The following is a 27,013-nucleotide window of genomic DNA, read 5'->3' on the forward strand; positions in this document are numbered from 1 at the left end:
AAACATGCCACCTAGGCGAACTCATTTCAACACATCAAGAAAATCAAACAAACAAGGGTTCAATCTAGCTAAAGTAGAACAAAACTACAAGTATAAGTTTCTAATTTTCTTTTGTTAATTTAACCGTATATCAGAATTATGTTTCTCATTTTTATACACATGTGAATATTGGTTAGGAGAAGAACTACTACGACCACAACATCATCAAGGGCTACAACACCATCAAATCCATTTGTCTTTGTCCCTACTCCAGGCCACTCATCATATCCAACCAACCATCAAGAAGATGTCACTACCAACCAGCATTTAAGCCAGTCAAGCACTATCACTCAGACTTCCCAAGAAGATTGTCCCAATGTTTTTTACAAAACGACAAAGGATGATGTAGGTTGTTATAGTTTAAGAACTTAGATATTTTGGTTCAATACTTAAGTTGATGAACTATGGTCATTTGAACAGATGTGTTTACTGACTTTGATATTTTGTTTCATATTTTGGTGGGTTTTATAGGTTGAAACTGTTTCAACTTTAGTACTTATGTGCACACCCAGTTTTTGTACACATGTGTTTATTATCAATCACAACTCTATTTAAGTGAATCATTTTGTATACCATTCATGGTGCCATTTTACATTCATTATCTGTTTTTCAAGTATATATATATATATATATATATATATATATATATATATATATATATTGTCAATTTCACATAAATCAAAGGGTGGTATTTTACATCCATTATCATTCACATACAAAATGTTACAAAGTCATCTGAACCCTAAGCCAAATCCAATGATTAATCCTCAAATTATCACCATCAATTTTTTATCCCAAACCCTAAACCAAAAGTACAATCCATAAATTCCAGCCACCAATTTCTTCACCATTATTGTAACATCAATGGTTTATGTACCATACCAATACAAACCATAATAAAAAAAATCTAAGCAATTCTCTCATTCTTCTAATTTCATTTGCTTTGATTTTTTTCAACAATCCTACAAGAACAACTTGTGCTCATGGAGTCATTGGAGGATCAAACTAGCAGAAAAATGACAAGCTGGTTGAATCAAACTCCCAGAATTTTATTAGCCAAAAAACCTCCTTCCTGGATTTTCATTAGACCATGATGTCCTCAGTTGAGTCGGATATCCACACCCACAAACCGGTTATGCAACAGTTACTCAATTCCACCGTCTTCTTATGCTTTTTCAACCGTTAAACTTCCTCTAGACGACCTAGGTTTTCTGCCCATGATGAGAAGAGAAAATAAGAGAACGTGAAGAGAAGAAAATGACACAACTGACTTTGGGAATTAGGGTTTTATATCATATAAATTATACTTAAATGTCAACAAGGATCCTACTTGGATTAAATCGTTTTAACTAAGTCGTCCATGTCATCACCATTACGGTCCGTCTGTGTCATGTCATCACCATTACGGTCCGTCTGTGTCATGTCAGTGATCCGTTAAAGGATTAACGGCGGGGTGGCTACATTTGAGAAAAACATAAACGTCAGTGCTTAAATTGGCAAAATTGAAATGTCAATGGCATTTTCGAGTCAGTGCCTAAAGGTGAGTGGTATTTGGAGTAGTTTACCCTAAAAATTTTAAATGAGGTAGACATAAATAACTTTAGGGTGGACATCATCAATAAAATATGTCACTAATAAAAGATAATTCAGATTTCAGAGACTAAATGGATCCACCACTGGACTCGTTGTTATCTCTTTAAGTTTCGGGATTGAACACTACATATACAAGGATATGAGTTTTAATTGTCAAATGGTTGAGAATCTTTGAACATATATTACCTTGTATTCAGTACAAATTTATATATAAAAAAGTAATTGATATTATATTTCTCATATTACCTTCTCAAATCAAATACATTATATATATCGAATAATAAATTTTATTTGCAGATAAAAAAAAAAGATAACGAGAAAAATATTATGTATGAAATCCATAGGAAGATTTGAGGGGGAAAATATTACGTTGAACAATGACCATCGAAGCTTTAATTGGTTAAATAATAGAAGCAACCAAATCCCAATACGGTGGACAGCTTTGAGTACTAAAAGAATGGTCCAGACAATTGTATTTAACAAAACCAGATTTGACCTTTGGTAATATGAAAACTACACCTTATATACGATGGGTTTGAGGAAAACGAATGTTAAAGTTCACAATAATCTATATTTTAACTAGAATAACATTATTTTGGTGAGATATACTGATACACAAAATAATAACGTTTTTGTATTATATCTTTAATTTCTGTATCGATTTTTCAATTAACTATTGAACGCTCTGATTTTAAGTATCAAACTTTTCAATAGTAGCTAGTGACAAATTGTTACATGTTACTAGTCGTTATTAATGATAAGATCAATATCAAAATGTTAACATTTCACCTATCCTTTTTTCTTAGATTGATTTACCACAAAAACCACTCAAAAAATGATAAAAATCATATAAAAATTTGACTTGTAAATACTTTGATCTCCTCCTATGACCATCCAATGGTGTTAATGTTGATGTATGGTTATTCTTCTTCCCAAAATAATGCTTTTTATCATTCAGATTTTCAAACAAATATCATAAACCTTTTAAATCTGAGAAAGCCTTTAAACCTATAAAGCAATGAACTTTTTAATTTGTTTTTGTAAATTTTAAAGTGATTTAAAAATTAAACTAATAAAGTGGTAGATGACGATGGGACGATTTCATCATTATGTAAGATGGCCAAAAGTGATTTTTTTATGATAATTTTAATGAAGATAAAATAAAATAAAATGTTATTGTTTTTATTTTTATTTTCACATCAACACGTGAACATCAAATTATCATATCATTCGATTATGAATGAAATAATGATATAATAATATAATTGATTGTAAAATTAAAATGTAGTTTGTTACCCAAAAAAAATTAAAATGTAGTCTAGGGCTGTAAATGAGACGAGACAGATCGTGAGCTACTCGAGATTGACTCGATCAAAGCTCGATAAATACTCGGATCGAATGGACTCGACCCGAGCTCGAGCTCGACTCGAGTTCTTAACGAGCCGAAACGAGCTACTCGATATTCGACTCGAAAAGCTCGTGAGCAGCTCGAAAATATAATATATTAAGATTTTATTTTTTAGAAATAAATTATTAATAATATTAATATTTATGTATTGATTTTTTTATAAAAAAAATACAGTAAGATTTCTTGTATTTAAGGTTCATGTTCGAGTTTGAGTTTGAGGCTTCAATCGAGTTAAGTTTAATAATTTTTTTTTCATTTCGAGCCTTTTCGAGCTGCTCACGAGCTTCAGTTTAGGATTTCGAGTTCGAGTCGAACTTGAAAATTTTAAGCTCGCGAGTTTTCGAGTCGAGTCGAGCTTCATTTCAAAGTTTTCGAGTCGAGCCGAGCTCAGCAATACTCGAGCTCGACTCGGCTCGTTTACACCCCTAATGTAGTCAATGATATTAATTCATAATTTAGTACTAGCAAATTTGATGTAAAAATTAAAGTAATAGTATATGATATAAAGCTTGCCTTTTTAGTACATCTCATACTCATCGGATCATTGCCAGCCGTTTGATACTTTATGATTTTGATTTACGATGAACCTGGCTACACCCTAGCTAGCACAGCATGTTTAAAACTTCAAATGATGATTAGATGAAGAGAAGATCGTTTACCCTTCCCGACTATCTCAACTATAAAAGTAAGAATCAGCAAGGGGTGTGTCTTGAGTTTCCAAAGCAAACTGATTTTGCCTTGACCAACCAAGCAAAATAAAATTGAAAAAAAAAAGGAAACAATGGGAGAGCAGGTGTCGATCAGAGATTTAAATTGCGGTCGCGATCGTGTATTTGATCACGCTGCGTTTATCGCGGTCGCAGACGTAACAGATGCTATCACGGTCATTGCGAATATCGCAGACGTGAATTTTTTTAAATTCACACAACTTATTATAAAATATAGTAATTATAATTTTAGAAAATCACTTTTAATAATTTTTAGAGTGTTTTGTAAACTTATGGACTTTTATTAATACATAAACACAATTTTTACTATCATTAATTATTTTTTTATTTATTTATAAATTTCTTAAGAATATTATATTAACTCATAACAACCAATTATACAAGAAAATTAACAGTTTATGTATTAAACATGTAATTTACTTATTATATTTTAAGGTATAAATCAAGTATTGATCTTAATTTTTTTAGTTTAATTTTCTTTTAAGGTCTTTCTATTTTAAATTTAATGAAATTAAAATCGAATTTCCTTAGTTATTAAAATTTAATTATTTTTAAGACTATATATTTTGTTCTTAAAAAAATTGATGGATTTTATTAGAAAAAGATTAAACTAAAATAAATAAAGTCCTCCAGCTGTAACCCATTACATCCTGCACTGGTCAACAAAATAAAATAAGAAATTAAAACTTATCCAGTCGTTTCACCTTCTTCTTCCTTTCAAAATGTGTCATTGAAAAACTTACAAGAAAGCTTTAAATTTTTTTGTTGAGCTTGAAGTGCTCTAAACCTCCATCTTATACATAAAGATTCTGTAACCGGCGTCTATCTTCCTCCGCTTGTTTCGTCGGTATATCTGGAATTTCCTCAACCCAAAACAAATCTTCTTCTTCATCATTTTTTCCTGATGCGAGCATAGTGATGTTTGGTGTTGTAACGGGAAAAACGGTCCATTATAACTACGATCGACCGTTACTCGTTAAATTACGGCCGTTATCGGCCGTTATGGGTGTGATTCCGTTTCACACCGTAATTTTGGTTGATATCGGTAACGGAAGCTGCCGATACCGCGATATAACGGCCGTTTTTTGAATCCCTAGCGTCGATGATGAGTATGGCAGAAAAGGGAACACCAGCGGACATGAAAAGAACACACTTCGTGTTGGTTCATGGTATTGGTGGAGGAGCATGGTGCTGGTACAAAATCAGGGGTCTTGTGGAGAACTGTAACACCCCCAACCCGTATCCGACCCGGATACGAGTCCGAAGTGTCACATTGACTTTTCAAACCTTGACTCTTAAGAAAAATCCCGGGAAATTTAAAACTTTATTTAAAACAAAATACAGACTTTATCAGAGTGCTCGTACTTAATGACTTATTACATGCCAACACTTTATACATAACCAAAAACATACTTTGTCAAATATTTCTGATCTGATCTTTTGGTAAGGAAAACTGACCTGTCTTGCTCCGCATCACTCCTTACTCTTCTCGAAACCTACGTGTGAAACAATCACACGCTAAGTCGAAGACTTAGTGAGGCATAACAACTTAATGCACTTTAAAACCTATATTGATACATGCATGTTCTGTTCTATCATGTTACAGCAACTTCATGCATTTTTCATATCGTATAAAATCATATCAGATTAATTGCAGTAAATACATGCATACACATAGTTCATCATTAACAGTTTATCATATAATCACATACTATTTCAATCAAACACTATACACACACAACATCATATCATTTCTATAGCATTTATCATACCACTAACTTATATTTGTTCATATTTCTGGATTAGCCCATGTATATATGTGAGAACTATCGATATGTGAGTCTATAGAGGTTGTGCACTATGCTGTCACCACAGCTCGTATAAATGCACCGAAGTGCCCCGTAGAATTGCACCGAAGTACCCGTAGAATTGCACCGAAGTGCCCGTAGAATTGCACCGTAGTGCCATATAATGATGTCCATAAGGACCACGTAGAATTCCTTAAGAATCATATACATATGCTAGGGATCAAGTATGTGTCTTTCGAGACTTCACACATGTTCCAAAGAATATACATATGTCCTAAAGAACCGAATAGACCCTCGACTCTTGGCATGCCAACTATACCCCTAGCTCTCATGACACATAACATGGGCGTTATCATTTATTTCATTTCAAATATTCACATAAACTTGTAATTCACTTTCACATATCACGTATCACATAGCTTCTTTTCATATGATCACATAGTCCCGTAGTTCACTTGCACGTAGATCATTTCCATATAACTCACATGTCACATATGTCATGTTTTCATATAATTTCTATCATTTCTCACCCAATCACCTTTATTCATATAAACATACTTATCATATCTTGTTCACATAAGATCATATACTTCATATAATATCGAAACACCTAGAACACTTTCACGTAGCTTATAGTCATAAGTCTTATCTCATAACCTATACTTGTTTTCACATATATATATTTCATAGCATTTCTTATACCATCACATAATTCCTTTAACATACATAACATATCATGTAACATTATAATAGCAATACTTATAAGTCATATTGCTTATATCTTAATCTTATGCCTTCTCTTAAACATATATATATATATATATATATATATATATATATATATATATATATTCACATGTTCAGGTAATTCACCATTTCATCACATAATTGTGTATTCATATAACTCATTTCATTTCATTTCATATCTATCTATATATATCTATATCCTCAAGATTATCCTAATATAAATCATATAGCACTCTTATATTTCGTATTCATCTAGGGCAGACTTATAAACATATCTCACTTATATTATTTCTATATATATAATCTAACCTGTTACTTAATTCAATTTCATATCACTCTTATAATCTTCTCATATAACTTCACAAATTTCTATCATTCAACCCCTGTGTTATAGTTTTATTTAAACCTATGAATCTTTCCCATCTAGCTTATCTTATACGTTCATCTTATCATTTATGTTCAAATCCCCTAGTTAGTGTACTATTTTCACTTCATCCTATAGATCAATATTATCCAGCTTATTTCACTTATCATATAATAATAAATTATATTTTACTATGATCACATAGTTTATATCTCATACTTTGCTTTCTCATGTTCACCTATATCATGTCATATGGCTCATATCTTTCTCATGCAGTCACATAGTTCAGTTTCACATATGTCTATATATATACATTATATAGCACATACTTCTCATAACATTACATTCAAAAGCATGTCAACACATATATTCATGCATACATACAATTCATGTCATTCATATACGTATAATCATATATTCATGCATTCTAACATAGGAAATAGACTTGTCACAAGTCTTGTTTCCATTTAGCACCATAAACTAACTAATATGCACTCACCTGGCCTCACTAGCCAATTCCAATCTCTTATCTTTCCCTTGATCGATCTTACTTGCCAAACGTTCCGGAATTGCTTTATGCGTAGAATCTACATAAATGTACATTTCGAGACCATCATTAGGTACCTACACCTTGTAATTGGATACTAGCAACTTAAACTAACTTATTAAACCCATATTCCCAATTTTCCTTTAGGGGGAATCGGTTCCCCCCTATGGGGGTATCGGTTCCCCCATGACATACTGGAAATTCTTGTTCGTTTGAAGGGGTATCGGTTCCCCTTGAATGGGTACCGATTCCCCTTGCCCAGAAATCATATTTTGAGCTCGAAAATCCTTCATTTTCAGCTCAACACATCATACTTCATTCCCTTTAATATTCCTAACTTTCATACACATACTTAAACTCATTTCTACTCCATAATCACTTCTTTAAACTCAAAATTCTATCTTCCATATAAGATTCAAAAATCATACCAAATTTTCAATGTGTTCTAATTCCCATTCTATCACTTCATATCTCTTAATTTAATCCTTGACAAGTCAAATTCAACTTCACAATCTATTAACTCCTTCCATATCAAAAATTCACTTAAAAACTCATTTTTCTTAATTTCTCATAACTTGTTAATCTTTGAGGTTTAAGCCACTTAAAGCTTTCCTTAATCTTTCTTAATATCCCAAGAATCAAAACAAGCTTTAAAACGAAAGAATTAACCAACTAAAGACCCACTTACCTTATACCAAGCTTCACGGTTGAGAGGAGGAAGAAGACTGAAGAATGCTCTGGACTCTTCTTCCTCCGTGCTTATTACCCTTTAAAAAAAAATTATAAAAAATCTTTCTGGTCAAATGACCATAATACCCTTAATTTCCTTTAATAAATACCAAATAACCTTCAATATATATATATATTCAAATAATCATTGAATTCTTTCATTCTTCTACTTTAGTCACCAAATTCTGAAACTTTACAATTTGGTCACTAACCCGGTATTGCGGATGTTACAAGAACTGTGGGTACAAGGTTTCATGCATCGATCTCAAAGGCGCCGGGATTGATCGAGCCGATACCAGTACTATTCTATCTTTTGATGATTATAACCAGCCTCTCGTGGACTTCATGTCTGCCTTGCCTGATACTGAAAAGGTTATTTATTCTTTTAAATAGTCTTCACTTCTTGTTGAGTTGTTTCCATGTTGTTCATATATGATAATCGGCCGAAATATTCATCTGAGCCCTCATCTTATAATTTGCAGGTGATATTGGTAGGTCATAGTGCTGGAGGGTTAAGTGTAACGCAAGCCACTCACAGACTCCCCAACAAAATCCGTCTGGCGGTTTATGTTGCGGCCACCATGCTGAAATCTGGTTTCTTCACTGATCAAGATGTCAAAGATGTAAAAACTTCTCTAACCTTTCCTTGTTGTCCCGTTAAATTGTTTTTCCTTTGCATGTTCTCTTTTGGTGTTTTGAATTATTAGTAGTAAATGGGAAGAGATGGTTCGTGGTGGCCAAAGGCCACCTGTTTTTTCATGAAGGCTTGGCTGTCAACCATTTCATTATTCCCACGTTTTTTTTAATTAATCACTGGTATCCGATCTATTGACCGACTAATACAGATCGGGTACTGCAGAGGCGATGACGACCCTCCTAACTCAGTTTACTCCATTCGCAAACACCAAGATTCGAATCACTGACCTTGCTTAAGGACCTAGTGCCTCATCCCACGTTTTAATCTATTATATTTTATATGGAATAGATATATATATATATATATATATATATATATATATATATATATATATATATGTATATGTATATGTATATAGGAATCCAAAACTTTACAAACGTTACTTATATTTTACTGTCCGTTACTTCTTTCGCTAGTAACCGAAGGAGGTTCACAGCTAGCAAGCCAAACATGACATACCAGTACAATGTATACATTATACATATACCTGTATGTGTAGCTGGTTGGTCGGTAAATAATCCCAAATTATCTATCTTTTCCTCTTTAGAGCCTCCTATTTTGACTCGCAAAAAGCAAGTGGCACAAGCAGGGAATTTCAAGGACAGAAGAAGCATCAATAGTACACAAACACATAGACTGATACCCTCGATTGTTCCAATGTTCTATTCCCTTCTTTTGGCATGCATGGGAACCAAAACGCCCTTGCCTACTACTGCCTATAATAAGGCCAAGGCCAAGTAAAAAAAATGCTTTCTGATCCTTTCCACAATATGATTCTATTATTTTTTCGGCTGACTACCTATAGAATCTATTCCCTATCAGTTCTCCAAAACTCAAGCTAGTTCTTCAATGGTTTATTATTGCATGAAATGAGTGTTGTTGTTAGCTGAAGCAGTAAATGTACTAGCTACATGCATTTACTTTACATTTTTTAACCTCCACTGGCCTAGTGTTGTTAAATCAATATGTGCTTTGGTGTTTAGTTAAATCTTGACCAGCTTGTTAGTTATTTAGTGAAAAGTTTGACGACTATCCTGGAGAAAAGGGAAGTGTAAAGCAATTATTAAATGTGAAACAGGGAGTACCAGATTTATCCCAATTTGGTGATGTGTACGAGCTAGGATTTGGATTGGGAGCGGAGCAGCCTCCGACTAGTGCCATTGTGAAAAAAGAATTCCAATGTAAAATCATCTATCAAATGAGCCCGCTGGTGGTCATTAAGTTTGACGCTACCTTTATTGCATTGGTCTATCATTTTATGTATGGTAATGAGCATTTTATATGAAACTGAATAATGCCGGCCGACACAGGATTCGACTCTAGCAGAGATGGTTTTACGGCTGGGGCCGGTCTTAGCACCGAGGAGTGCTCGATTCGAAGAAGAAGATGGTGAGTCGGTGGAGAAAGTGGGGCGGGTGTACATCAGGACAATGCATGATAACGTCGTCATTCCGGAGCAGCAGGAGGCGATGATAAAGAAATGGCCGCCATGTCAAGTGTACGCTTTGGCTAACTCCTTTTTCTCTGCACCCTTTTCACTCTTTGGCTTACTCCTTAAATTTGCAGCAACTTCAGGTGGATGCAACTAAGCTCATTCATGTGTTGGTTGCTATTTCTTAGTGTGAACCCTTACCCAATGAGCAGATCACAGAGCCATATAAATAAAAGCTCATTCATGTATGAATTTTAGGATGAAAACAAATGGATCACAGTTTCCTCCAATTGTGCTAATCATATGGTTCATATGGTCCTTAACGATTGTTGTGATGAAGCATCATCCACACATCATATGTTGCATTCCCTGCCAATCAAAACTCGGTAATATTCTTTTGGTCTTAATCAACAGTAGTGATTATGTTTGTGTATATATAGGAAAATAGGATTATTATTTGGTGTCCGATGACACGACCGAGATGACTAACCCTAGGCGCGATGCAAGCCTCCATCTTGCTATTTGTTACATCAACCAATTAAAAATGGCCACGTATATACGCATGAATCCTTCAATCGGTTTTTAGTGGTTTTTTCCACTGTAAACGTGCCCGTGAGTTTCTCCCACGCTGGTCTTCCTTTCAAGACCGAATTGCCTCTGCAATCCCCTGAAGGTTTCTCCTTTTCCCTTTTTTAATCATGTGGTTCCTCCTACAGTTGTTGTTTTGAGGATGATTTCAATTTTTCTAATGCTTGGAGAATCAAATTTTGAGCTTTAAATTCCTTTTCTGATTTGCTCTTCTACTTCTCCTTCTTAGTTTTTGTTCTGTAAACGAAAAGTTCGGGCCTGAATTCGCAAGACCTAATTATATTTTCATTGTGCTTTTTTTTTTTCATTCTGAATCATATGGGACTTTATTTGTTTTTACCAAAATGTTACTGAATTATGTAATCTGGGTCAGGCAGGGTATGAATTAGGGCTTTGTGTTGATTTGAGTTATTTCTAGCTATAAATCAAATAGGAAAAATGTGCCGTAATTTGTACGATCATTGTTGGATAAAAAAGGTATCTTATGAATCAGGTTATATTAGTATTATAAGTGATGGAGATGAATCTACGTATGAGGATCCGTTTCATGTATTCTCAATTATCCAAGTGTAGTTACACTATTCACTCATCTTCTGAAATTGTTGTAAGACATACAATTAAGCTATCTTTTTTTCTTAAAAAGAATATTTCTATGTTAACACTATAGGGTGATTATACGATGGACTTTCATTTTCAGCTGGAACTGACTTTAACTTACATTGGTCTACACTCTACAGCTTTGCAAACCTCATCTTCATGAATTCAAACAGCACTGTTGCATCCACAGTTTCCTGCAAATCGGGAAATAGGAACGATTCTCTTGTCTGGATTTTGGCTTGTTTGCTCCGAAGTTTTCTTGGAACTCCTGTTGTATACCTTAACTTCCACCTGTTTAAGGCCATTGTACGGCTCCCTTCTTCATCTAATTGCATATTTGAATCAATTGGATGTTTCCATCCATAGCCTCCAGGCCTTTTCAAAGTTATCTGCATCATTTCATAACCACCATGGTTTCCTCCGAGTTATCTAGTGTAAATGAGTCTCCCATTCACAAAGACTTCCAAAATCAGTTACTTTTCCCCATGAGGCAACCTGAAACTCATACCTCTGATAATCTTGAGTTTGATTTCTCTGATGTGTTTGGCCCTGCTTCAGTTCAACCCTCAATGGAAATCAACACCCAGAATCCTAAAAATCTGTTTGTTGCTACTGAATCCAGTGAAATGCTTTCTGACAATCAAGCTGTCATCTGTAGCCGCTCAAACTCCTTGGTTGGCCCCTCAACATATGTTAGCCAGTCATTGAAGCTTAGCAAGCTTACATTACGTGAAACGGGGGATTCCATGGAACTTGTGGAGAAACCATCAATTGATGATGTTATTCTGGAGGACCCTGATGACAATATACAGAGTTGTCCTTTGGGACAACAACCTTTAGGACTAGATTTTGAAGTTTTAAAGGTTGTTGGCCAAGGAGCTTTTGGAAAGGTTTATCAAGTAAGGAGGAATGGTACCTCAGACATATTTGCAATGAAGGTTATGCGCAAGGATAAGATTATGGAGAAAATCATGCTGAATACATGAAATCTGAGAGGGATATATTAGGAAAAGTGGACCACCCCTTCATTGTTCCGCTCAGATACTCATTTCAAGTAATGATGTGCTAGTAGAGTGATGCTTTACATTTCTGGTTGCTTTGCTTTATTCTCTTATAGTTTTCACTTGTTTCAATTTTGCTCTGTCAAATTTAGTATAGTTTTGTATTTATCCATTTGCCAATTCATGCAGACCAAATATAGGTTTTATCTTGTGCTTGATTTTGTTGACGGGGGGGCATCTGTTCTTCCAACTCTATCGCCAAGGCTGGTTCAGGTATGGCATTATAATGTAAGCTGTAACTGCTGATTATTGTGATGATGATGATGTAAGCTTCTTGGAGCTTTGTCCAACAGTTTGCATTTCCATCTTCAGGGAAGATCTGGCTCGCATATATACTGCAGAGATAGTATCAGCCGTTTCTCATCTCCATGCAAATGGCATAATGCACAGGGATCTCAAACCTGAAAATATTCTTCTAGATGCTGCTGGACATGTAAGGGTGTGCAGAATGCTGTGAACTATCGTTTAATGCAAATGCTGTTTTTCAGCTACTAGAGATTGTATTTAGGGTGCGTTTGGTTCACGGAATGTAAGATTACCAGTGGGAATAAAAGATTACTAGGGAATATGATTATTGGGAATGTTGTATTTTGTGTTTGGTTGGTTTAGCAGGAATGTAAGATTACCGTGTTTGGTTAAAGGAATAAAAGATTATTGGAATGTATATTTGACCAAATTGTCCTTATTATATATTTGTATAATATTACAAATTGTAAAATATTTATATATTTTATTTAAAAAATTAAATTCATAATATTTATATAAATATTTTTACAAAATTAAAAATATAAAAAAAGGTTTAATGAAATAGTAAATTTTTTTTAATCCTTGAACTTTATATAAAATTTTAATTATAGAATTTTTTTTGTAAATCTAAAATAATTTAAGGATAAATTTTTAATTTAACATTCGTAGAATTTTTATTATTCAATGATAGAAGAAGGATATTTTTGAAAAAAAATAAAAATTTAAAGGCGTTTTAGTCCAAAATACCGGTAATGTTACAATACCTAAGGGAAGGGAGGTAATGATATTCCCGATAATATACCCAAAAAAATCTACTATTGATAATAAAACATTACCGGGAATGAGATTCCCGGCCAACCAAACATGGGAATATAGGATTCCCATCTCATGGGAATCCCACAATCCTTGAACCAAAAGCACCCCCTTAATGTTTGTATGTCCATGGTATAGAAAAATTCAAGGTTTTCAAACCTAATTATTGTCATTATATGTGCGACCTGGTCGTTGGCACGTGTGGTGGTAAAAATTTATGTGATTGCATGAGTGGGATACTGTGTGCTACACTTAACATTGATTGCACTTCACCAACTGCATTCTACATTACCGTCATGGTGGTTGTTGCTACCCTTGTGTTACCAGGTAAAGCTGACAGATTTTGGCCTAGCAAAGGAATTTGACGAAACTACGAGATCCAATTCCATGTGTGGAAATTTAGAATATATGTCACCAGAAATTGTTATTGGCAAAGGCCATGACAAGGCTGCTGATTGGTGGAGTGTTGGAATTCTACTGTATGAAATGCTTACTGGGAAGGTTGGTGTATATCCATTAATTCTAACAATTTTATTCGTTTTATGATCTTCAGATCATGATTTTTATTTTGTTACGTTTGGGAAAGTGCATGTCTAGCATCTAATGATCTTCTCACTCTTTGCACTTTGCTATGCATACTGAGCCTCGCCTTTTTTTATTGTTTTAACTGTTTTACAGCCACCCTTTACTGGCGGAAACAGACAGAAGGTCCAGGAGAAAATAATAAAGGGAAAGATCAAGCTGCCAAAATTTTTATCAAGTGAAGCACACTCAATCCTCAAGGGGGTAAATTCCAGCCTCCTTTATTTATGATTTTGCCATTATTGTTCCGGAAAATGTCCAAGACTTGCATAGCTGTGAACTTAAATGTTCTACTTAGATGTGTAAAAAACTAGATTGTGGTGTCTTTGGGTTGTTAAATTAGGTTGTTTGTTCTGTCTTCAGCTTTTGCAGAAAGAGGCAAGTAAGCGTCTTGGTAGTGAGGAGGTCAAACGCCATAAGTGGTTCAAGTCCATTAACTGGAGGAAATTAGAGGGTCGGGAGATAAGGCCAAGTTTTCTCCCTAAAGTTGCAGGGAACCACTGTGTAGCTAATTTTGAGGAGTGCTGGACTAGCATGCCCGTTACTGATTCTCCTGTCGCTAGCCCTACATTCGGTGAGAATCCCTTCAAAGGGTACACATATGTTAGGCCTGCCGCCACATTTCTATAGAGAAATGCTTGATATTTCCGACAGAATGAAACATGGCTATGCTGGCAGGCTTTTCAACTTGGATTAATTTTTTTTTCATTTTAGGGCTTAAAGAATACAATAACGTCTAATAATATACATGAATTTCACGAGAGACAAAAAAACATCTTTATGCTTCCTAATTCTTTCCTAATCATTAGATGGTCAAGCGATTTTTACGTGTAAATATCATATGAAAACTAAAATCCATTGAAATAGAAAATATTCACTCCAAAATCCAAATCACTCGCTTTAATTATCAAGTTTTTCTAACTTCTTTTCTTACATTAAACTTTTTCAAGCAGTCTAGATCTGGAGAGTCTCACTACTCAGCCTCCTGCCTTCTAAGTGCTAAATCAATTATTGAATTAAAGCCTAAATAATTTCACTTCACAAAGCAATTGGAAGAAAATTACGATGATCAACTGTGGTTCCATAATCATAATGTGAATTACTCAGAACTCCAAATAATTTAAACACGAATCAGTCCAACTAAGGGAAAGATTCTAAACACAACCATAATAATAAACCAGAAATGAGTTCAACAGAAGCTTTTGGAGAGCAAAAAAATTTGTTTCATGGTCAAGAGTCTATGCTGCTCCAGAGAGAAAAGCTCTTCCAGGTTGACGATTAGCCAAAGGCTCATGGCATCCAAGAAGCTGCACGTTATAAATTCTCCACTTAGACATGATATGACAGGAAACTTGCAATTACATCATTCAGCATCATTTGAAATTGCAGTATTTAAAACTTCCTTAATGTGCAGTGCAAACAACAGTACCCAGAGAGTAAAAAAAACCATGCACAATTTCATATAATTAGAATCCTTCTTAAGAGACAAAGAGCTATGTGTCGTAACCGGTTTTCGTCCGGGCACGAAATTTTACTCGACGGGAAAAGTGATGTGGATAAATAAATGGTTTTTTTAAGGAAATGTTTGAAGTCGCCATCGGCCTTTTGGGTTAGGTAGGTCGAATACCTAAAAATAATCTTTTAAAATAGTTTTTAAGAAAATATCATTTTAAAAGAGAAACTAGTCTACGTTTAACCAAAAATTTATTCTTTTTAATAATAAAAAGGGTTTGTGGTCGGTTATGTTTGGGGAAGGATTATCACTCTCACAACGCCCAAAATTGGTACCTGTTGTTTATAAATTGTCTTTATTATTGAAAATTTAAAAATTCAAAAATATATTTAATTCATAATCATGTTATTTATTAATATAATTTTAAGAAAAATATATTAATATATATATATATATATATATATATATATATATATATATATATATATTTTTATTTTTATAAATAAGATATTTATTTACTTAGAAATATCAGAAAATGACTTTTAGGTGCTTTAAGACAGCTCATTTCTTAATATTAAAAAAAACATTAATAAAACAATTTTCTAAAATTAATTAAAATAAATTAATATATATAATTTATAAAAATATGATATTTATTTATTTAAGAATATCATAAAAGGACTTCTAGGTGCTTTAAGACATCTCATTTCTTAATATTAAAAATAAATAAATATTAATATTTAAACAAATATATATATATTTATATGACTAATACGAAAATAAACATAAAATAAAGCGAAATAGTTAAAGAACTAGAATTAAAGTATTAAAAAATGTAAAGCAAAAATAGAAAATTAAAGTAATGAAATTAAATAAATAAAAATAAATCGCATAAATTAAAATATAAAGTAAAGAACTAAAATAAAAGATATTGAATATAATGCCCAAAAATAAAATAGCTCATAAGATTAAAAGATATAATTAAAATGATTAAAATATAATAAAATAAATCGTAGATATCAAAATGAAAGAAAATAAAAAATATAACAGCTAATTTCGAAATAAAAAAATCAAGAACTAAAGTGTAAATATATACCTAAATTATAGGGATTATTTAGGAATTTTTCCTATTTTAAGTGACTATAATATAAAGATAAGGTAAAAGTTTAGTGGGCTATATGTAATTTGACCCTGGGTTAGTGACCAGGATGTAAATAGATGCTTAAATTTTGAGGGCCTAAAGATACTTAACCCCTAAATTAGTGACTAAAATGAAAAAAATGCGCTGAAATTACGGGTACCATTTGGTGATTAATCCATAAAATATGTGAACAAAGCCAGAAGCTGGTGACATGACGCGTGATTTACCCAAAACAATTAAAATGAAAACCACTCCCTTTTTATCTCTTCTAGAGACGTGAAAACTAAAGAACATCTTTCCCTCTTTATCATCTTCTTCTCTCACACTCTCCCTCTCTGACTCAATATGCGGCCGAGAGCTTCAAAGCTCCTCAGCAACGTCGCCGACTATGACGCCGGTCATGATAAATATGGCCAAATAGGCCATTAAACTGAGACCAAACAACCTCTAAGAGGCTTTCTTCCTTCTCTCTCTTTTGCTCGACCGAGAGCTCCACACAAAAACAAGGACCACGTCGGCTCGAGATTCCGACGAGGAGCTCGAGGAAAGGTAAACTCACTCCCCTCTTCCTATATTTCTACTCGTAAAAACAAGAAAATAAAGAAGAAAACGGGTAATAAAAAAAATGAACCTTTGGAAATGTTGTTGTATTGATTTCGAATAGGTTCAAAAAAAATCCTTCCTTACATTGTAATTTTATAGGTTATATATATTAACCTATTTACATGATTAAAAAATAAATAATGATTGTTTTTTTTTGTGGTGAGCTGTAACTGGGAAGCTGCTGGATAGGGGACATACTGTTGTTGTTGGAACGTGGACGGTGTTCGAGAGGCCACGGGTAAAGCTACCGAAAGCTTATGAAACATGGAGGGACAGCTGGTGTTCCTCTGAAATCTACTGAATGGAGCAGGGAATAGCTAGTGTTGCTGGAAGGAACTGGAACACTATTGTGGTGGAGCTACAGACGTGGAGGGACAGCTGGTGTTCATCTAGAAACTGCTGGAACCGTCGAGTGAAGCTGCAACGTGGACGGGCTGTTGTTATTTTAAAAATGGTGATTACAGCTGCCCCTCTTTGCTCGTTGTTGTGGAACAAGAATGGAACAAAGACATAAAGCACCATTTTTAGCTTGAATTGTTCAAACTTTTGAGCTATAAGTTCTTCTCATTATGAACATTTTGCTCACTTCGGACGAGTTCTTCTTATTATGAACTCTTCCACTGGAAATGATGATCATCCTCCTTCTGCAATGGATTTAATTAAGAATGACAGTGTCAATGTTGATATCTCTTCCTCTGTGATAGAATCAAGCAAAAGGTCGAACAAGTTCTTCTCATTATGAACTTCTCCCCCTCATCGGATGAGTTCTTCTCATTATGAACTCTCCACTGGAAATGTTGATCCGTCGAGTGAGGTGTTGTTGATTCAACTCCATATGTGATGAATTGAACTAAGGTTGAACAAGTTCTTTTGGGATTAGTTCTTCTCATTATGAACTTTTCTACTGGGGATGACAATTTATTTCCTTCTGTGATGTAATCTAGCAAAAAGTTGAACAAATTCTTCTCATTATGAACTTTTTCTTTTTCTTCAGATGAGTTCTTCTCATCATGAACTCCTTCTGGAAATGCTGGTTTTGAAAAGAGGGGTTGTTAATTTGGCTTCATATGTGATGAATTAAGGCAAGGTTGAACAAGTTCTTCTCATTATGAACTTCTTCTCCTTCTTCAGATGAGTTCTTCTCGTTATGAACACTTCTGAAAATGTTGATGATGATCTATCTCCTTCTGTGATAGAATCAAGCAAAAGGTTGAACAAGTTCTTCTCATTATGAACTTCTTCTTCCTCTTCAGATAAGTTCTTCTCATTATGAACTTTCTCTGGAAAAGTTGATGCATCGAGTGATGAATTCGAGCAAAAGGTTGAACAAGTTCTTCTCATTATGAACTTCTTCTTCCTTCTTCAGATGAGTTCTTCTCATTATGAACTTTATCTGGAAATGTTGATGCTGATCTATCTCCTTCTGTGATAGAATCGAGCACAAATTTGAACAAGTTCTTCTCATTATGAAATTCTTCTTCCTTCTTCAGATGAGTTCTTCTTATTATGAAATTTATCTGGGAATGTTGATCCATCTAGTGATGAATTCGAGATAAAGGTTGAACAAATTCTTCTCATTATGAATTTCTTCTTCCTTCTTCAGATGAGTTCTTCTCATTGTGAACTTTATCTGGAAATGTTGATCCATTGAGTGATGGATTCAAATCTTTGCTAAAATCTTTGAAATTCCTGTTAAATATTCAAATTGATAAAATGAATGAAAATGCCCCTATTTTTGCAAATGCCTAAATATGATGCATGAATGTTGAATGTATTTTTTACTTCAAAGTGACAAACTTGGTATTCCTTCACTTGGTCAAAATGTCATTTCAAGCTGGTATTTCTGATTTGGAAGAGCAATCTTTGTGTCTTCTTTGTTTCATGAAAGTCTCAGAAAAAATGTTTCATTTGTGGAACTCTTATCGTAGTCAGAACTATGACCTTGATGCCCCATTTTGTCTTTGATAAAATCGGCTTTACTCATCTGAACTTGTGTAAAAATCCAATAAAGCTTTCATCTTTGAAAAGAGAATTTATCATCTTTGAAGAGAGAATCTATCATCTTTGAGGAATGTAGATGTAGATATACTAAACTCAAAAGAGATTAATTAGGAGATCAGCGTCTGTTCTGATTTGACTTTTGAAACACATCACAAGGAAGATTTAAACTAATTCCTTTCATGTCTCCACATCTAATCAGATCTCGAACAAGGCAACTTGGACCATATCATGTCAAGATACTTAACAAAAACCTGTCGTTCAACATTAGTCGGCTCCACTAGTTTCTTATTGTTAAAATTTATGCTTCCCTTCTGTGGAAAGAAATATTCATCATATCTCACTTCAAAGCTTGGTGTTGAAGAAGACAGACTTCATCTTGGATCTATAAATGGAAATGCCATATGATTGCAACATTGGTTCAGCACCATAATTACTGGTTCGTAAAACACTTGACAACACATTCATCATTTCTTGTGGCTCGTAAAACATTTGACAACACATTCATCCAGCTGTGACTTCTACACAGATCTTTTTGGTCAGTGAAGCTCTTTCATAGTGTTCAAAATTTTTGTATGATGTCACAAGACCGTTTGAGAACAAAACTCAATGGGAATATAAGTAAAATGTTGGCATGTTTCATGACCAAAAAGTTGGTCAAATTCACAAAATATGTTAATGTTGAATTGAATAAGAGATACCAATTGATCTTGATATCATCTTGAGCAAGGGCAAGTGTGATACTAATCACGTTTTCTTCCGTAATGAACATTGTAGGAAATAGAAACACATCAACTGTAGGATCTATGTACAGAAAGAGGTTCATGGAATTCTTGTTACTGTAGATGAAACGCACATGATAAACCAAATAGATGAAAATTCAGTTTACCCTGGCTGGCAATGATAACCCAGTAACAGCGAGAATAAGAATAACATAAGCTGAGCCACTTTATTCAATGTCATCAAGTAAGTGAAAATTATTGTGAAAAACATCTTCGTAGCCCCAACAGTATGATTGAAACTAACTTCCAGGAATCTCAAAGAAATATTTTCAATCATCACCGACACACAGAATACAAAATTCAAAGTCGAGATTTTGAGGAACTAAACCCTAGATCGAATGGTCTATATGGGAACCATATTTATTCATGCAACTTTGATGTATCTTAACAAAGATCACGTTGTCATGTAACACATGGTTAAGAAGATTGGGTATTTGAAACCATACTTGTTGAGTAAATATTTGTTCAACACCAGGACCCTAATGCAACTACCTGATGAACGAAGCAATTATGTATAGTCAGCTCCATTGTCACTGTTTCTCCATTTTCATTCTTCATACCTTTTTATCTCATTGGAAATATTTTCTCAAGTCAATGATCTTTCCATAAGATGATATGGATCTTTCAGCATGTCCCAACATTGGCTAATACAAACATTCAAAATGCGTCAACATTCCTCATTCTGATTGAAATGGGCTTTCAATATGCCTCAGCATTTGCTTCTTGTTGATGTGAGCTTTCAAAATACCCCAAATATTCATGCTGACGTGGGCCTTCAGAATGCCCCACATGAATCATTTATGTCTGAAATGGGCTTTCAAGATGTCCTGCATGGATCTGTCTGAATTGGGCCTTCAAAATGCCCTCAACCTTCAACCTTCAACCTTCTAAACTGTAAGGCTTACTTTCAATGTTTATTTGATTTTAATATCATGATCCCTACGAGGCCCAATTTTGACTATGTACTGTTGTGGGTACTTGCGGCTTTATCCGTGCCTCAAATCTATTTATCTTGAATACTCTCATTCTGGTGTCACTAAACAGTAGTTGTCAAGTAACTTGAGGAATTCTCTTCATGTTGTCACAAACTTAAGAAGTAATCAATCATTTTGACATAAATGTCTGAGGTATGTGCCTATTCTGAATGAGGTGCCCATTTTTTGGATCTAGTCGGACAGAGTGGTATAAATTGCTTGGTAATTCATTTCAGGCCGACACAATGAACTTTGTTTTCAGTGAAGGCTATTTCTGGAATATAATTTTCTTTGATTATGAAGCGATCTTTCAGGATGATTTCACAGATATTGATAGTTCTTATGATACCAAGAAAATCCTGAATTCTGATTCTGATAAGGAGAATAAACTGTTATACTTGACGAAAATAGAGTATTCGGAGGTTGAGGCTTCAATACCCATGGAGAGATGTGGTATGGATTCATCAATTGCAGAGTTGATAGATTTTATATGTGCTACTCAAATGGCTAAGGTTGCTGACGCACTTCTTCTTGTAGAAGATATGAAGTCATTATGTAATGACCCCAATTACAAGAAAAGGCGAAACTCGGGCTATGATTTTTTTGAAAAGAAATAAGCAGAGGAAGCCTGAAAAGAGGCCTCTTAATGAAGACGATCATGCAGTTCATCTTCTAAATCTAATGATTGGTTTTGGGGTTCCTACCGAACCAGATCGGATAACTCAAAGAACACTTCCAAAAGATGTTATTGGTCATCCTTATTTCTACTATGAGAACGTGACACTTGCTCCAGTTGGTGTTTGGACTGAAATGTCACGGTACTTATACGATGTAGAGCTAGAATTTGTAGATTCAAAGTATTTTTGTGTTGCTTTACGAAAAAGGGGCTATATTTATAATCTGCCAATTGATAACAAATTTTTTTCTTATTCCGCTTCCTCCACGCACCATACATGATGTTTTTTCATTGACAAAGAAATGGTGGCCTTCTTGGGATCCAATAACAAAGTTGAACTGTTTACAAACATGTACAGGAACTGTTTACAAACATGTACAGGAAGTGCCAAATTGACAGAAATGATCCAAGAACAAAGTTGAACTGTTTACAAACATGTATTTTTAATTGATTTTAAAAGCTTGACCAGAGTCCCCAGCGGAGTCGCCAAGCTGTCGTAACCGGTTTTCGTCCGGGCACGAAATTTTACTCGACGGGAAAAGTGATGTGGATAAATAAATGGTTTTTTAAGGAAATGTTTGAAGTCACCATCAGCCTTTTGGGTTAGGTAATACTTAAAAATCATCTTTTAAAATAGTTTTTAAGAAAATGTCATTTTAAAAGAGAAACTATTCTGCGTTTACCCAAAAATTTGTTCTTTTAATAATAAAAAGGGTGTGTTGTCGATTACGTTTGGGGAAAGATTAACACCCCCATAATGCCCAAAATTGGTACATGTCGATTATAAATTATCTCTATTATTGGAAATTTAAAAATTAAAAAATACATTTAATTCATAATCCTTTTATTTATTAATATAATTTTAAGAAAATATATTAATATATATATTTTTATTTTTATAAATAAGATATTTATTTACTTAGAAATATCAAAAAATGACTTCTAGGTGCTTTAAGACAGCCTACTTCTTAATATTAAAAAATAAATAAATATTAATAAAACATTTTTCTAAAAATAATTAAAATAAATTAATATATATAATTTATAAAAATAGGATATTTATTTATTTAAGAATATCATAAAAAACTTCTAGGTGCTTTAAGACAACCCATTTCTTAATATTAAAAATAAATAAATATTAATATTTAAACAAATATATATATTTATATGACTAATAAGAAAATAAACATAAAATAAAGCGAAATAGTTAAAGAACTAGAATTAAAGTATTAAAAAATGTAAAACAAAAATAGAAAATTAAAGTAATGAAATTAAATAAATAAAAATAAATCGCATAAATTAAAATATAAAGTAAAAAACTAAAATAAAAGATATTGAATATAATGCCCAAAAATAAAATAGCTCAGAAGATTAAAAGATAGAATTAAAATAATTAAAATATAATAAAATAAATCATAGATATCAAAATGAAAGAAAATAAAAATATAGCAACTAATTTTGAAATAAAAAAATCAAGAACTAAAGTGTAAATATGTACCTAAATTATAGGGATTATTTAGGGATTTTTCTTATTTTAAGTGACTATAATATAAAGATAAGGTAAAAGTTTAGTGGGTTATATATAATTCGACCCTGAGTTAGTGACCATGATTAAATAGATGCTTAAATTTTGAGGGCCTAAGGATAATTAACTCCTAAATTAGTGACTAAAACGAAAAAAAAAGTACTGAAATTACGGGTACCATTTGGTGATTAATCCATAAAATATGTGAACAAAGCCAGAAGCTCCCAGAAACTGGTGACCTGACGCATGATTTACCCAAAACAATTAAAATGAAACCACTCCCTTTTTATCTCTTCCAGAGACGTGAAAACTAAAGAAAATCCTTCCCTCTTTTATCATCTTCTTCTCTCACACTCTCCCTCTCTAACTCAATATGCGGTTGAGAGCTTCAAAGCTCCTCAGCAACGTCGTCAGCTATGACGCCGGTCACGATAAATATAGCCAAATAGGCCATTAAACCGAGACCAAACAGCCTCTAAGAGGCTTTCTTCCTCCTCTCTCTTTTGCTCGACTGAGAGCTCCACACAAAATCAAGGACCACACCGGCTCGAGATTCCGACGAGGAGCTCGAGGAAAGGTAAACTCACTCCCCTCTTCCTATATTTCTACTCGAAAAAACAAGAAAATAAAGAAGAAAACGAGTAATGAAAAAAATGAACTTTTGTTGTATTGATTTCGAATAGGTTCAAAAAAAAATCCTTCCTTACACTGTAATTTTATAGGTTATATATATTAACCCATTTACATGATAAAAAATAAATAATGATTGTTTTTTTTTTTTGGTGAGCTGTAACTAGGAAGCTGCTGGATAGGGGACCAACTGTTGTTGTTGGAACGTGGACGGTGTTCGAGAGGCCACGGGTGGAGCTACCGGAAGCTTCTGAAACATGGAGGGACAGCTGGTGTTCCTCTGAAATCTACTGGATGGAGCGGGGAATAGCTGGTGTTGCTGGAAGGAACTGGAACACTACTGTGGTGGAGCTACCGACGTGGAGGGACAGCTGGTGTTCCTCTGGAAACTGCTGGAACCGTCGAGTGGAGCTGCAACGTAGACGGGCTGCTGTTATTTTAAAAATGGTGATTACATAATGTATTATATACACAAATCCGATAAAATATATAAATGATGAAAACACTGTTTGAAATATACAGTATTTTCCCATACCTTTGCATTGACACCATCTGGAACAATCCTGTTCTCAGACTTCCACCTCAGATAGTCGGCACGGTTGTATTTGGTAAATCCCCTGACAATTGACAATTATAATAAAACCATAAATATATGCTTCAATTAAAGCAAAGCAAAGAGCAAACATCAGGAGTTTAAGAATAAAACGTCTAAGAAATAAAAAAGCATACCACTTCCTGCTAACAATAATCTTTTGAAGACCAGGAAACTTGAACTTTGCACGACGGAGGGCCTCTTGTGCATGATGGCTGTTGCTGTGCTTGCAACGAACAGAAAGGAGGACCTTGCCAATGTCAACTCTTGCGCATGTTCCTTGAGGTTTCCCAAAAGCACCCCTCATTCCAGTCTGAAGCCTATCAGCACCAGCACATGAAAGCATCTTGTTGATACGCAGAACATGGAAGGGATGAACCCTTACTCTCAAAAGGAAAGCATCCTTCCCAGCAAACTTGGCCATGTACTTGTTGCAGGCAATTCGGGCGGCTTCCAGAGCCTCACTCGAGACATTCTCCTTCTCCCAACTGACCAGATGGACACAGAACGGAAATTCATCAACACCCTTTTTCTTCATCCCAACATCATAAATTCTGATCTTAGGATCAGGGACACCACGGCAGTATCGAGATTTAGGGTATGGTTTGTTCTTGATTTGACGATAACACCTTGCAGGTCCTATATAAGGGGAAAAATTAAAAAATAATGAGCATGACACTCAAATGTTAGCTAATACAACAATAGATTCTAAGGGAAAGCATGATAGAACCCATGAAATAATACAAATCCTTTCTAAATGAGATTCGCAAGCATTTTTGACATGATATAATTAGTAGATGATTCAAAGAGCACCGCAGTATAAGCTTCTTGCATGATATGAACAAACTTAAAACAATAGAAAATTATAAAGCCAACTGAATCTCAACCGCTAGAGCTCAAAGATTGATGACAAAATTTCCCTTCTCAAGAAAGTAGCATTTTTGTAGAGATTAGCAGGTCCGTTTTTGACATGGCAATCAAGAAATGAGTATTACTAAACATATTAAACGCATATCAAAGGAGTTCGAGATACCAACGACACATAAGAAGCTAAAAGAACTTACAGTAATGGAGGTAAAGCAAAAACAAAATGACGAAAATTGAAAGAAAGACAGCACCTAACGATAATCCAAAACACAAAATGACGTGAGATCAATTACAGCAGAAAAGATTTTAAATAAGAATCGTAATAGAGAGCAAAAGGGGGAGGTTAGGAAGGAACTCACTCCTCCCCATGTCGACAGCTGGTCCAGACGAGATTTGAAACTTAGGAATAACAAAGCCAAAATGCCGAAGAGCCTAGCTTCGCCCTTTACATTAGCGTAAATATATAATTAAAAATGTTTATGTTTTGGGCTCATACAACTTCAGTCGATGCCCATTTCCCCTAAGTCAAGCCCAGCAAGACCTACTATTCTAAAATATTAAGTGAAATTTCTACAGTGAAATTACAACATCTCAAATTTAAATAAAATATTACTTAGATTTTTTATGATGCAAAAAAGACTGATATGAATTGATCACAAAGTTGAAGTCCTTATTTAGCTATTAGAACAAAATATCTAATAGTGGAAACTTTGGTGGCATCTGGCATGTTTCCCACCATTGAGTTCCAACAGTAAGATGTAGCCATTGATTCCACATTTAAGGAATTGGTGCCCCTTATACAAGGGATCATTCCACGGGAAAAGTCTACGAAATAAGTTCCATTGTTCCTTTTCATCTCCTTCCATCGTTCCACCGTGACCAAAAGTTCAAAGTGTCTACAAAATTGAGAAATGGATATTGGGAAGTACAAGCATAATAGATATACTTAGGGATGGCAATGAGTAGGATTGAGATAGGTTTTTGATTAACCAAACTCGACCTAAAAAATATGTATCATCCACCTAAATTTGATCCGACCTGAAAATATCCTTTATCCGGTCGGACACAAAAAATATATAATTTCCATTCAATTCTGACCTGATTTGTTAGGGTATAAATCCTATCACTAAGCCAACTTAATGATTTGTTACGTTCTTAAATATCATTTTGAATCGGACAATCAATTATTAGCTTGAACTCTTTATAGATTAAGAGTCTGTTCATTTATATTACAAAATTTGTGAAAATAATTTTTAAAATCATGATAACATATACTATGTAAATATTGTTATTCGAACTCAAAACCTTTAAGGAAATAAGATGTTCCTTTTATTGATGGTTCATATATTAGTATTCCTAAAGCATAACAAGTTATTTAGTTGCCTTGTTGATTGGATGTATGGTTTTCCATCTTAATGACCTAAGTTTAAGTCTCTCGATAGACAAATGATTTTTTGATGTCTACGTCAACAACTACCAATCACATTTTTCCATTAACGAGTTATCCACTCAGTGATATAATTAAAATATAAATCAAAGTTTAATGATAAAAAATATATCCAGCTCAAAATATAGTAGTATCTGGCAGGGTTTCAAATAGCACCCCATTACCGTGATAGCGTCCGCGATTTCGCGGTAGCGCTGCCTTCCGCTATACTCGTAATAGCGTCTGTTATGGTCGTAATAGCGCCCACTATGGCCGCAATCGCAGTAAAAACGAAATTATCGAAAACGCGACCGCGACTTAAAACTCTAATATCTGGTGTAAACCTTAACACTTAATTGAATATCTG

General features: G+C 34.0%; 1 protein-coding gene and 1 pseudogene across 1 annotated transcript; one reads left to right on the top strand and one right to left on the bottom strand.

Annotated features, from left to right (window-relative positions):
• Positions 1–840: 840 nt before the first annotated feature.
• On the top strand, positions 841–14,621 carry LOC120118477 (annotated as a pseudogene).
• A 494-nt stretch (positions 14,622–15,115) lies between these two features.
• On the bottom strand, positions 15,116–25,651 carry LOC120118687 (60S ribosomal protein L10-like). Its single transcript, XM_039138697.1, has 4 exons — positions 25,580–25,651; positions 24,491–24,992; positions 24,297–24,378; positions 15,116–15,286 (listed from the first exon to the last, which is right to left on the bottom strand). Exons 1-4 carry the CDS (start codon positions 25,587–25,589, stop codon positions 15,218–15,220), a joined length of 663 nt encoding a protein of 220 aa, XP_038994628.1. The 5' UTR covers positions 25,590–25,651; the 3' UTR covers positions 15,116–15,217.
• Positions 25,652–27,013: the final 1,362 nt, after the last annotated feature.

Source organism: Hibiscus syriacus, unplaced genomic scaffold (genome assembly GCF_006381635.1).
Source record: "Hibiscus syriacus cultivar Baekdansim isolate YM2019G1 unplaced genomic scaffold, ASM638163v2 tig00110328_pilon, whole genome shotgun sequence".
Classification (NCBI taxonomy): Eukaryota; Viridiplantae; Streptophyta; class Magnoliopsida; order Malvales; family Malvaceae; genus Hibiscus; species Hibiscus syriacus.